The sequence below is a fragment of the Cibotium barometz genome, chromosome 63, assembly GCF_041138505.1.
Source record: "Cibotium barometz isolate CiBa-2024 chromosome 63, ASM4113850v1, whole genome shotgun sequence".
Classification (NCBI taxonomy): domain Eukaryota; kingdom Viridiplantae; phylum Streptophyta; class Polypodiopsida; order Cyatheales; family Cibotiaceae; genus Cibotium; species Cibotium barometz.
This window is the reverse complement of record NC_141108.1, coordinates 10,488,932-10,502,748: the sequence shown is the minus strand read 5'-3', so window position 1 is coordinate 10,502,748 and position 13,817 is coordinate 10,488,932. Positions and strand designations below refer to the sequence as shown.

At 38.7% G+C, this 13,817-nt stretch overlaps 1 protein-coding gene across 1 annotated transcript; it reads right to left on the bottom strand.

The window, feature by feature from the left end:
* Nucleotides 1-2,804: 2,804 nt before the first annotated feature.
* LOC147603665 (uncharacterized) lies at nucleotides 2,805-3,403 on the bottom strand. Its single transcript, XM_086796088.1, has one exon. It carries the CDS (start codon nucleotides 3,342-3,344, stop codon nucleotides 2,805-2,807), a length of 540 nt encoding a protein of 179 aa, XP_086652214.1. The 5' UTR covers nucleotides 3,345-3,403.
* Nucleotides 3,404-13,817: the final 10,414 nt, after the last annotated feature.

Here is a 13,817-nt window from a genome sequence, read left to right as displayed (position 1 = left end):
GTGCAGTTTCATCATCGACTCATACATTTCGGTTTGGATGGTGCTGCATTTGATTGTTTGTTTGAACACACTGAACCATTCAGCATCAGTGACCTGCTCCCACCTAACCATTGCCTTTACTTAGTGTTCCCATACCTATGCCCTTCACTCTTATGGCTATGCCATTTTGAAAACCTAATGCCTCTTGTGGCTGTCATGTAATTTTTTTTTATTTTCCCGGTGAAAATGTCTGTGTAATATAATGTTGAGCAGCAGTCCATTATAATTTTCTGCCAATCTATGAACTTCTTCACTTCGTATCGCTGTTTCTTTGCAGAGGAAGAGAAACTGGCATTAATTGCCTTGCCTGATGTAAATGCGGCCATGCAATGGCAGAAATTACGGAAATGGCGAGTCCGCAAATCCAGGCAAATAAGGAGACAAAAATTGGAGATTGAAAAGCGGCTCGAACGATATTCACAGCGTGCCCGTAGAATTTTTGAGGGCCTAAATTATGTTCACCCATCAGGGGAGGTTATATATGCTGAATGGTATCCTCTTCCAGACCCAATATGGGTGCCTAAGCGATTGTGTGATGAAAAAAGGGCTCTTTTACTAGATCTCAACACGGTCTTTTGTTGAGGGTGGTAGAGACTCGCTTCGGCGAAAAGCCCCCTGCATATGCAGATGAAATGTTAAAATACAATGTAGAGGATAAGCAGGTGTTCCGTCGCGGACAGCCACATGTTTTTGGACTGGTGTCTTCAGTTCTTCAGTGTGTATATTTGGAGCACAAGCATGCATCGTAAAGTCATGAATATTTGCAGGGCTGTTTTTAAATTGTAGGTGCCAAGGATTGCCGGTTTTTTTGCGCAAGAGCACTGCAGTCCGCAACCCTGGCAGATCTTGAATAAACCTGTGTTTATGAAAGATTTAGCCTTGTTTTGGAAATACAATCCGGTGTACAATGCCCAAAATACGCTTCTGATTGATGATAGCCTCTACAAAGTGTTTCAGAACCTAGCACAAGCTTGGCTCGTTAGAGGACCAGAGTGCTGAGGAGAGACAACAGTTTCTTGTAGAAACTTTGAAAGACTGGCTTTTTCTTTGGCTCTGCAGAAGTCGGATGATCGGGCAGCGTATGTGGCTGACAATTTCTTTGATACAGACTCTGATAACTTCTCTGATGCAGTCATCAAACAGTCTGAGAGACAAGCAAAACTTCGTCGCAACCAAAAGGAAGATGACCTAGAAGTAGAGAGAGAGGAGAAAGCTAGGCTGGAGAGGGAAAGAAAAGAAAAGGAACAGCAGAGAGGCGACCTAGAAGTAGAGAGAAAGGAAAAAGCAGAGGAAAAGGAGAAAGCAGAGAAAAAGGAGGGAGCAAAAAAGCCCGGTCACTACAAACGCCCTCTGAGGAGGCCTAAAGATTTTTGACGGGTGTGACTCATTGTAAAATTAAACCCTATGTAATGTTATTTGATGCTAGAAGTTAATGATGAGATAATCTCCTACTATTCCATTTTTATGTATTACAGAATTATGTATTTTGTTAGGTAGCACACACTATAAAGTAGCAAGTATACAGTTAGCATATACTGTGGTAGTTAGCATACACTATATGCTAACTACCACAGTTAGCATATACTGTGGTAGTTAGCATAATCCTGTATACTAGTTAGCACACTATATAGCAGCTAGTTAGTATACAGTTAGCATATACTGTGCTTGTTAGCATACACTATATGCTAGTTATCATATACTGTATATGCTAGTTATCATATACTGTATATGCTAGTCAGCATATACTGTTTGCTAGTTAGCATACAGTATATGCTAACTAGCATATACTGTATGCTAGTTAGCATATGCTTTATGCTAGTTAGCACACACTATGTAGAAGCTTGTTAGTAAACAATTATCATATACTGTGGTAGTTAGCATACAATATATGCTAGTTAGCATATACTGTATGCTAGTAAGCACACGCTATATAGACGCTATACAGCTAGCATATACTGTGCTAGTTAGCATACCCTATATGCTAGTTAGCATACGCTATATGCTAGTAAGCACACAATATAAATTAGGTAGTTAGTATACAGTTAACATGTACTGTGCGAGTTAGCATGCAGTATATGCTAGTTAGCCTATACTATATACTAGTTAGTATACTATATATGCTAGTTAGCATACGCTTTATGCTAGCTAGCACACACTTTGTAGAAGCTTGTTAGTCAGCATATACTGTATATGCTAGTCAGCATATACTGTTTGCTAGTTAGCATATAGTATATGCTAACTAGCATATACTGTATGCTAGTTAGCATACGCTTTATGCTAGTTAGCACACACTATGTAGAAGCTTGTTAGTAAACAATTATCATATACTGCGGTAGTTAGCATACACTATATGCTAGTTAGCATATACTGTATGCTAGTAAGCACACGCTATATAGTAACTAGTGTGCATACAGTTAGCATATACTGTGCTAGTTAGCATACACTATATGCTAGTTGGCATATACTGTATGCTAGTTAGCATACGCTATATACTAGTAAGCACACAATATAAATTAGGTAGTTAGTATACAGTTAACATATGCTGTGCGAGTTAGCATACAGTATATTATGCTAGTTAGCCTATACTATATACTAGTTAGCATACTTTATATGCTAGTTAGGATACACTGTATGCTAGTTAGCATATGCTTTATGCTAGCTAGCACACACTTTGTAGAAGCTTGTTAGTACACAATTAGCATATACTGTGGTAGTAGTAAGCATACACAAGATACAAAATAGAATAAAAGACCATGATGCTCATGTCAAAAACCGAATGGCATGCTGTTATAGATTGCTTCATAATCTTCGGGGGTGATTGTGTACATTTGCCTTCTCTTTTGCATGTGTTCCATGGGTATCTTGATACAACGTACAAGATTTGAAAGTATGTGAACAACAGGTTGATTGTAGTCTAGTTTGAAGGTGTATGCATCCACTTGCTTGTAATACAGTCCTTGCACGACATAAGAGCCTTTGTCAATTACATTGTTCCACTCATCAATGTAACCCTGTTTTGCCTTTTCTTTTACTGCAATGCACTTTACCAAGTAAAAGTCTACATTCTCATCATTGGTTGTAGCATCCGGATTCACTGCAAAAGTGTCACCAACCAAAGCACTACTTAATGCATCATGGTGGCCTTCATACACGAATTTTTCATATCCAATGATTTGTCCTTCAAGGGCATCATCAGTCGGAGTGTCTTCTTCATCCTCAACTTCATCAGACAATGGCATCAGAATGTGATAATCCCAAGGCTGCACATGAGATTTGTTAGTGCAGCGATTCCAACTATGGTTCATGCATGCATCACAAAAGCATGCCAATGGTCTTGTGGCAATGGCAGTTGCATCCTGCCGGTTGTGATCGCGAAAAGCATGCAAGGTACGAGACTTCTCAACCGTGGCACAATTCCATTTAACCTCCCTGTTTACATCACCTACTTTGATCTCCCAAAACACACGGGCACATTCCCTTTCTTTTAGAGGATATGATGCAGTTGCTCCCTTTGATAGGTTGGCTTGGCAATAGGCAACCATATCTGCAGCACACTTTAAAGTGGCCCCATTAGGCTTCAGCTGTTCATGTGTCAACGATCTTTTAACAACTGCGCCTGCACCGTCATGCTCTCCCTTGCCATGTCCTGATCCAAAGAAGAACCAGCTCATCTCCATTCCTGTCAGTCCAGCATAGCTTGCAACAAAATAGAAAGGCCTAGCAACCTTAAACTGTGAGGCAGCACCATCTGACTAGACCGAGTGACGTTTTGGAGTGACACCTTCTCTCTGTAACCAGCCACAATGCAACATAAAACAATGTTGGACAAACAATGTGTCATGCACTTTGTCATCTAATATGAAGAAGTGGATTTTCTTGACTACTTCCCCTTCCCTGCGGTAGTATGTTATGTGCACAAAAATAGTTACTTGACTTGAGTGCCAATGCATGGATTGAATCTCATTTTGCTCCTTGAATGCATAGTTTTCTGCAAAGTCTACAACTGACACAACCACATCGTCAGGAAATCTAAGAATACAATCCTTGAACTGTTGTGCTTACCATCGAGTGATATAGTTATGTTTGATAAAAACCTTCAGCTTGGTCTGTAAGAGTTGAAGAAACTCCCAGCACTGCATTTCTTTAGTCACAAGATCTTTTCTCTTTTTTTTGTCTCCGTGCTTATTTGTTGCCTCCACATATGTAAACAATTTTACAAAGATATTCTTACCTGGGCTTTGTGTCTCTAAGCAGCATGTTTCTAGCTTTTTCACACCACATTTCTTACATTCGCCCATCAAACACTCCCATCAAACACTCACTATTGTGGTAACCAGCATCTATCTGCTTCGGGCAGAGAACTGACTCCCATAGATGTGTGACACCTTTGAAAGTTTGACATAAAGCCATGCAACCCCTGCTAGTTTCATCACCTCTGACGGAAACGCTGCATGTACATCTGCATTGGGCTCCATGCAGCCCGAATGATTGAGACCGCATATGGTTAAGTGTGTCCTTTAAAAAGGACATCTGCACATGATATTCGCAGCAGCATGTGTATCTATCTTTCAGCCGCCGTACAAAAAATGGCTTCATCATCTCAAACATTCTCATACCTGTTTTGCAATTTGGATGCTTTTCTTTGAATCTGTAGAAGAGCTCAACCTGCAATTATGAGAGTTAGAAGGCGGTTATTATGCTAGTTATGCTAATTAGTATACAGGCCATGCACGGAAGCATACTGTATGTAACCAGCACTTACAGTATGCTAACTTTAGCACTTACAGTATGCTAACTAGCACTTACAGTATGCTAACTAGCACTTACAGTATGCTTCCATGCATGTGCAGTATGTTAACTAGCACTCACAGTATGCTAACTAGCACTTCTAGAATGCTAAACTAGCACTGACAGTATGCTAACTAACACATTCAATAGGCTAATTGGTACATTCAGTATGCTAAGTAGCACATTCAGTATGCTAAGTAGCACATTCAGTTAGCTAATTGGTACATTCAGTGTGCTAACTAGCACAAACAGTGCTAAACTAGCACAAATAGTATACTAACAAAGCACATTCATTATGCTAACTAGCACATTCAGTATACTAAGTAGCACTTACAGTATGCTAACCAGCACTTAAATTATGCTAATTAGCACTCACAGTATACTAATAAGCACATACAGAGTGCTAACTATCACTAATCATATCCTAACTAGCACTTAAAGTATGCTAAGATGCACCTACATTATGCTAACTAGCACCTTAAAGTATGCTAAGATGCACCTACATTATGCTAACTAGCACCTTCAGTATGCTAACTAGCACTTAGAATATGCTAACTAGCACTTAAAGTATGCTAAGATGCACCTACATTATGCTAACTAGCACCTTCAGTATGCTAACTAGCACTTAGAATATGCTAACTAGCACTTAGAGTATGCTAACTAGCACTTACAGTATGCTAATCAGCACCTACCATATGCGAACTAGCACTCACAGCATGCTTACTAGCATTTACATGCTAACTAGCATGTAGAGTGTGCTAATCAGCACATAGAGTATGCTAACTAGCATACACAGTCTGCTAACTAGCATTTATAGTGTGCCTCCAGGTACGGCTTGTATACTAACTAGCATGTAGAGGGTGCTAATTAGCACATAGAGTATGCTAACTAAGCATACACAGTCTGCTAACTAGCATTTACAGTGTGCCTCCAGGTATGGCTTGTATACTAATTAGCATTACTAATATGATAAATAACGCACTCTGTAAGGTGATCAACATACTGAAGATTTGAACTAGCATATACAGTATAGCATGTTCTAGCATGTAGAGTGTGCTAATTAGCACATAGAGTATGCTAACTAGCATACACAGTCTGCTAACTAGCATTTACAGTGTGCCTCCAGGTATGGCTTGTATACAGTGTGCCTCCAAGTATGGCTTGTATACTAATTAGCATTACTAATATGATAAATAACACACTCTGTAAGGTGATCAACATATTGAAGATTTGAACTAGCATATACAGTATAGCATGTTCTAGCTAGAATAAACCATATACAACCACAATGTAAATAACAACGAGTATGCTAACTATAAAGTTTCACATGCTTTTTAGTGTACTCGAATAATGGTGCTTTGGTTAGATCAATTACCTGAGACAGGGTGCTTTATGTAATTTTTTCTCCCCATCCTCTTTCGACAAACATCTTTTTTGTTAGGGGATACACGTGTCTCATCCCTCCAAAATGTGTAAACCAGCTCTTTCATTTCATCTGTGATTGTGCTACGACGAGCATGTTTTTGACATGCAGCCAATGAAAACATTCCACCGTCAACATTCGATGTCACCCGCAATTTAGCCTTGTACAAGGATCGACGCGGAACTTTAAGGAGTCTCGAGACTTTTGACATTTGCATGTTCTCCTTTGAATTCAACATCATGGACAATGCTGTATGCTTCAAATACAACTCCTCATTACAGCTTGGCTGCTTTACAAGCGCCAAGGTGTTACGAACATTGCACATGATTGCACTTTGAATAGTAGACTCCTCTGGACACACTGCTTGCACGACAGGATGAGATACTAGATTCCAAATTTCTTGCTTGTCTTCTGTACTAATTCCTTCAGTCCTCCTCTTGAACAGTGCCACAATCTCAGACGAGATTTTCTTCTTCTTTTCCTCCTCAAAGGCAAGCTCTCAAACCTGAACCTGCTTAAGTTTTTTCTTCTCTCGTTGTTTCCTCTTTCTTTGTCTCTCATAATCCATAATGGCAGTACAAGTTGGGTCCTCCAAGTTCGGATTCATTGTCTGTAAAGGATCCCTTCTGCTACCTTCATCTGCTGCCCTTGAACGCGCAATTCGCCATAACTCTATGAGATGGGGAGGAAGTGGGCTACACGGAGAGAATGCGAGGCAAAGGGAGAGGGTGAGACTATTTGAGCAGCATCACACACACAGAGAGAGAGAGAGAGAGAGAGAGAGAGAGAGAGAGAGAGAGAGAGAGAGAGAGAGAGAGAGAGAGAGAGAGAGAGAGAGAGAGAGAGAGAGAGCGAGAGAGAGAGCGCTCATCCACTACACCATAACTGAAAAGATGCTACATTTGAATTTGGCGCCGAGTAAATTTAACATTAATTATGGAAAGTTTATTTCAAAATGGACATATTCTTGGCTCTCGAATGTATGATAACAAGCACTACTAACTAGCATTGTCCGGGAGGACAGCATTTTTTGTGCACGTTAACATGCTTCTACCCAGTATTGTTGAGGTTCCTACAACTTTTTTTTGATGATCTAAAGCCAAAATATAAGGTATTGGTGGTGAGGGTACTACAACTGTGCAGCATGTAGACAAATACAATTGATGCAACCCAAATATGGCTAATAGAATTAGCAAAGTCCTAAAAATTCCCATGATTCCATATGTTACCCTCCTCGTTTAAATTATGGCCAACAGGATTAGCAAAGTCCTTAAAATTCTCCTTATTCCCTATGTTCCCCTCCTCGTTTAAATTATGGATAATAGAATCAATAAATTCTCCTTAAATTATGATCCTCTACATTGTTTTGCTTTTCATTCAAGTTCTCCTCATTTGAACTATCTTCCTTTGCATTTTTTTGCTCCCCATTCAAGTTCCCCTACCATTGTTCCTTTTGCAAGTTGTTTTCCAAGTCTAGGTTATCATTTTCTCTACTTGGTCTTGCTTCAAATATACACCTTCCACATGGATTTAGTGGAATAACATAAAGCCCTTTCATCGTCGTTACACCTACATGGATTACTGCTTGTTGACAATGCACAAGAAAGATGAAAGGCTTAATCAGTTGGGCAAACTATTATTACAATGCAATCTAGACAACTGATAGAACCCACTAGCCTAAAATCTAAAACCCACAAGTTCTAACATTGCTTTAAAGAAAGAATTATCGACATTAGAGAGAGAACTGTAGTAGAAGCCCTACAAAAAGCAAAGGAGGCCATTCAAGAGACAATATTCTTAACACAATAGTTGCCACAACAAGGTAAATATTTTGGAGAAACGTGTAAGGGTCAAACAAAAGATAAAAAAAGCCACAGCAACCCAAGCCCCACACCACCATAATCGCCTAATTCATGAAGATGAGCTTGATGTCATGGAGATTCACAAGGCTCAAGAAATTGAATCATGATGATGAGCTTGTCGTATGTAGATTCACAAGCCAGCATAACAACCACTACTGTAGATAAATAAAGCCTAGTGCCACTGCCCACAACCAAAACCACCAAGTCACACCATAGAAAACCACTTCTCAAAGTGAAAAATTTGATATCTTTAACCTAGAGGCACTTGGGAATAAATTAAGAATGCCTTACTCATATCAAAGAGAAACCCAGGACCACTAAATGACCAACCAATGAAGCATATGAGTTATAAGCAACTAATTAGAAGCTCAGGATATTATTGTAGAAATGATATCTTAAAGCTAGAGGCACTTGGGGATAAATCTCCGGGGGTTCACCTAAAAATATTTAAGTACACCAAGTCAGTTCAAATGAAGGAGTTTTTTAATTCAAAATTTTAAGATAAATTTATAGAAATACATTTACAGAAGGGGTTTTTAAAATAGATTTTGAAAAAAAATCCATAAGTCCATAAAGAAAAAGGAGTCATTTTATTCATGAAAAAGGTAAAGGGTTAAAAAAAAAACCCCCCCTTGAACGCACGTGATACATAGAACACCATATTAGATAATTTGGGAAAAATCCCATTCCCATTTGAAAAATGGAAGCATGGTGAACTTGTCCAAAAGTTTGTCAAAACCCCCTCATGTGACATATCATTGGAAAGATCTTGAAGAGTAGAATCTAAATCTATGATCTCCGATAAATTTGGAGTTAGTATGTTTAAGATATGTCCAAAACTATATGGAGTAATTGATTCCCAAAATGTGAGATTTTTCCCAAATTACCTAATATTGTCTTATAGGGTTTCTTGGTAGTGCACCCCCCTGAGGGATAAATTAATAATGTCTTAATCATATCAAGGAGAAACCCAAGATAACTAAATGACCAATGAGGCATATGAATTGTAAGTAATTAATCGGAATCTCAGCCCCATTGGATATTATTATAGAATTAAATAATTGATTCAACTAAATGACCAATGAGGCATATGAATTGTAAGTAATTAATCGGAATCTCAGCCCCATTGGATATTATTATAGAATTAAATAATTGATTCAACAAATATAACATGCTCACAAGGCATAAACCTACAAGTAGAGAAACCTAAAGTTAACTAATTGGAAGCTTTGCCATTGGATATTATTATAGAAGTAGACAATTGATGCAACAAATATAATGTGCTCACAAGGCATAAAGCTACAATTAGAGCTACCAATAGAGGTAGGTGGAGAAAGCACTCTCGAACAACCAAGAATTAAGGAGTTAGCTAAAGACAATAGAAAGCCAAGTTCCAAGAGGAGATGAAAGTAACTTAGCAAGGATTTAACACAACCAAGATGAAATCATTTAACACAACGGTAGCTTTAGCAACCAAGGGAAAAGAGCTTAAGAAGTAGCAACAATTGCATAGTTACAAGATTATACCAAGGTAGTTGACAAAGAAAAATCACTTGAGGTCACTGCTGTGGATTTATAAAAGGAGATAGTGGATAATGGCATAAGGGTGAAGAGAGCATATGAGAAACTAAGGGCCAAGCATGAAAAACACCTTAATAACTGCATGCACTGACAAAGATAGTGAGATCAAGAATCTACATTAACAGCTATGTTTGTATTCATAGGATTAGAGCTCATGCTATGGTTGTTGGTATTCATAGGATTAGAGCTCATGTTATGGTTGGTGGAAGATATCCATGAAGTGAGTGTAGGATCAAAACTTGTGTAAAGAGATATGGAGATGGAGGTTTAAGCCATGGAAATAGTGTTGAGAGAGAGAGAGAGAGAGAGAGAGAGAGAGAGAGAGAGAGAGAGAGAGAGAGAGAGAGAGAGAGAGAGAGAGATGTGATATAGCCAAAAAAAGGGAGAGATTGTGTAGCACAATAATGATTTTATTATGATAATACTTTCACCATGTATAATGCTTTATATATGTACGCACCAAGGCCCTATCTTATGTTCTCTTAATAAGAGGGTTTTCACACCTAAAGTGTTCATACACCATGGGAAACTTAACTTTGAAATATCCAACAAAACCTCTTCAAAGCAAAGTAGGTACCATCTAAGAGAGAGACCTTGTTAACCCTTTTTTGTACACCATAGCTTAGCACTATCTACCCCCTCCACATCGAGGGTGCACATGTAAATGTATTTGCATATCAGTTTGGTGCAGATATCCTATATTTTGCCATAGGATATTGGGATAACATTGAGCTTCATTATATATCTTTTTGAGGACTCACCTATGCTCATTATGTGGCACTTTTGCATATATGGGATGGCCCTACATTTTATTATTTATAGAGAGCATGGGTTAGGGAGAACCCAATTCCCCTCTAGTCTAAGTTATGGAGTCAATCTTGTGTCCTTTCCCTTTGATTAGGATTAAGTCTTATGCTCCCTCTCTCATCTTAGAGGTTAAGGTATCTCCTTTTAAGGCTTCCTTAGGGTTGAGTAAAGTATTCTTCTTGCTCATGAGAGAACTAGGGTGTGTTGTTTTGGGCATGGTTTGTTCACTCTTGAGCACTCTCCATGTGTGACATGCATGTGGTTCAGAGCTTGAGTGTGTAGTTTGCCATCTTCTCATTGCCATATATGCTTTTTGATCATTTGCTTGAACTTAGGCTTGTGAGTGAAAGCAGACTATGGAGTGAGAGTATGGTGAGAGTGGTAGTGCAGTGTGCGTATTGAGTTGCTTTCCATTTCCTTAGTTAAGTTCATTCCCTCTTGTTAGGTTGCTTTAGTTTAATTCATTCCCTCTTATTACCCTCTTCCCTTAGATTAGGTTATTCTATATCCATTCATCTAGATTACAATAGAGATTAGCTAGCACATTCATTATTCTTTATTTGTTATTCTTTGTTTGAAGGCTTGGGTAAGAGACAAGCTCTTGAGCGCCTCCCATGGGTATTCTATCGACTTGCAAAATGCATGGATTCGAAAGTATCTCGCTGATGGCTTAACAATAGTTCTGTTTGCTGGGACAAGTTTTTAAGGAGGCATCTTCATCAAATGGGTGATCATCATCAACAACCGCCTTAGTTACAGATATTGGAAAAGACCATTGGTGGCCAAGATTTCTGAGGAAGGGGTGTTTCATTGCATTCTATTATGACATGCTGACATCTATTATGAAGGGGTGCAAGGAAGCAAGGAGAAAGATGTATTTTGAGCACCTTGGCAAAGCCACCATGAAGAATTTGTTTGTAAAGAAACTCCTAAGGCCACTTGCAGAAGGTGTGGCACAGAGGCGAGAAGAGAGAGAGAGAGAGTCATGCAGAACAAGAAAAGGAGGATTTGTTGTAACATGAAGAGGGCTAACGTTAGATATCGGGGTGCTTGCCACAGTGCCGATCCAAGTGACCCGGGCTAGCCGGTGGGTGCCTTTTTGGGGGCCCTCCTTTTGTTTAAACATATATTTTTGTGTGTTCCCTCTTAATTGTGATGTTCTTAATCTAGGTGAATCTAGGTGTGCTGGAGGATCCTGATCTAGATAGTCTGGAGAGTACGGATATTTCAACCATAGATCCGTAGATTTGGGATAGTCCTAATTCTCTCATTGTGCCTCTGTAGATTGTGGATGATATAGTTGATGCAGTTCATGATTTGGACATTTTGGATATTCATATTATTCTCTATTTTGATCTAGATGATTCGAAGGATTCTATTATGCCAATTATGGTTCATCACATGATGATGTGCCATTTGATATAGATGTTCTGGATGCACCTAGATGGTTCATCATGATAATGTGCCATTTTGATCTAGATTCATATTCTTTTCCTACGGATGAAATTGATGATTCGGATATTCATGTGGCTAGACTCTCTATGTTGACATTGCAATGTACATATATACAGCTTGACTTGTAACCTATAGTATTAGTTTAGTGTTCGGCTGCTTCTCCTTGCATGATAATCTTTGACTCTGCTTTGGTATCCTTCATTCTTAAAGTAGAAAACATGTTCTTTCTTTCCTCTAATTTAATGTTCTTTCTTTCCTCTAATTTAATGCGAGAGTGAGTAATCACCAAGGATCGGACATCTGAAAGCACCCCACATAGGTTCTCCAAAGAGGCAATGGCATTCCTCTCAATCTTATCCAAGAACACTTCCCTTGCTAGCCATCTTTATCACATACAATGAAAATTAATAGCATAATTAATAATCTCTTATGTAGAAGTCAATTAAACCAACTAATAAAGATAAGTAGTTGTGAATAGCATATACACATCATCAAAAGATTAAGTTATCAAATCATCCAAAAATCAAATGTGATATTTAGAATATCTCTTTACTCATCAATAGGAGACTATGATTGAAACTCACCCTCGATATTCCACATCTTGCTTGGGCATGTGATACATGTTTTGCATCATGGGATTACTCTCTGGTAAGAAAGTAGGAAGACCTTCCTCTCCGTTCATTGCAAGAGTACCTGAGTCTATGTAAAGAGGAGAAAAGATTATTTTTTGGTCAATCATCATATCATTATACGTTATCATGGACAAGACTATATCCATAAGAACCACATCCAAAAAATTTGGATCAAGACAAACACCGGATGAAAATGAACACCCACACTTCGGAGGAAGACAAACACCAAATGAAGATAAACATTCGAAAAGATATGAATATCTAAAAACTCTGTAGTATCAAGACAAACAAGAGTGCATGCGAAAAATTTACAAAGCCAAATCGGTGCCGAAAATGCCTGGAAACGTGCAAAAACTCAATTGACAAAGTTAACTAAACACAATAGGACCTCTTCCTTCACCCAAGAAGATTCCTCAATTTGATATAGTGACTTCCTTGTCTACCTAAAGCTCCCATAGCTACCCAAAAAAGTATTGCTCCAAAATTAAAGAAGGAAACAGATGGAATTACCCTTACCCATGTGTATCACTTCCTTTGCTTTGTGAAAAACATACAGAGCTAAAACTAGGCTTGAAATATGCCCCAATCTCCCTAAAATGCGTGAACACTTGATAAAGTTATTAGCAAAGTTAACTGAACACAATAGGGACTTCTTACATCAACCACCATGAGCATGCCTCAACTTTCATGTCTACATGTAGCTTTTAAGGCTACCCATAAAGGTGCTGCTCCAAAATCAAAGAGGGAAAGAGATGGAATTACCCTTATCCATGTACTACTTCCTTTCCTTGCCTCTTGAGCTCTTTACATGAATTGACGCTCTGATACCATGAGAAGAATGCAGGAGAGAGGGTGAGCTTGAGCTCCTCGTAAGCAAACAAACACGTACAAGAGTAGACAAGAATATAAGAGAGATGGATGCTTGAATTTTCTTCTATATTCTTTACTTCTCTAAGGCTTCCTTAGGGTTGAGTAAAGTATTCTTCTTACTCATGAGAGAACTAGGGTGTGTTGTTTTGGGCATGGTTTGTTCACTCTTGAGCACTCTCCATGTGTGACATGCATGTGGTTCAGAGCTTGAGTGTGTAGTTTGCCATCTTCTCATTGCCATATATGCTTTTTGATCATTTGCTTGAACTCAGGCTTGTGAGTGAAAGTAGAGTATGGAGTGAGAGTATGGTGAGAGTGGTAGTGCGGTGTGCGTATTGAGTTGCTTTCCATTTCCTAATT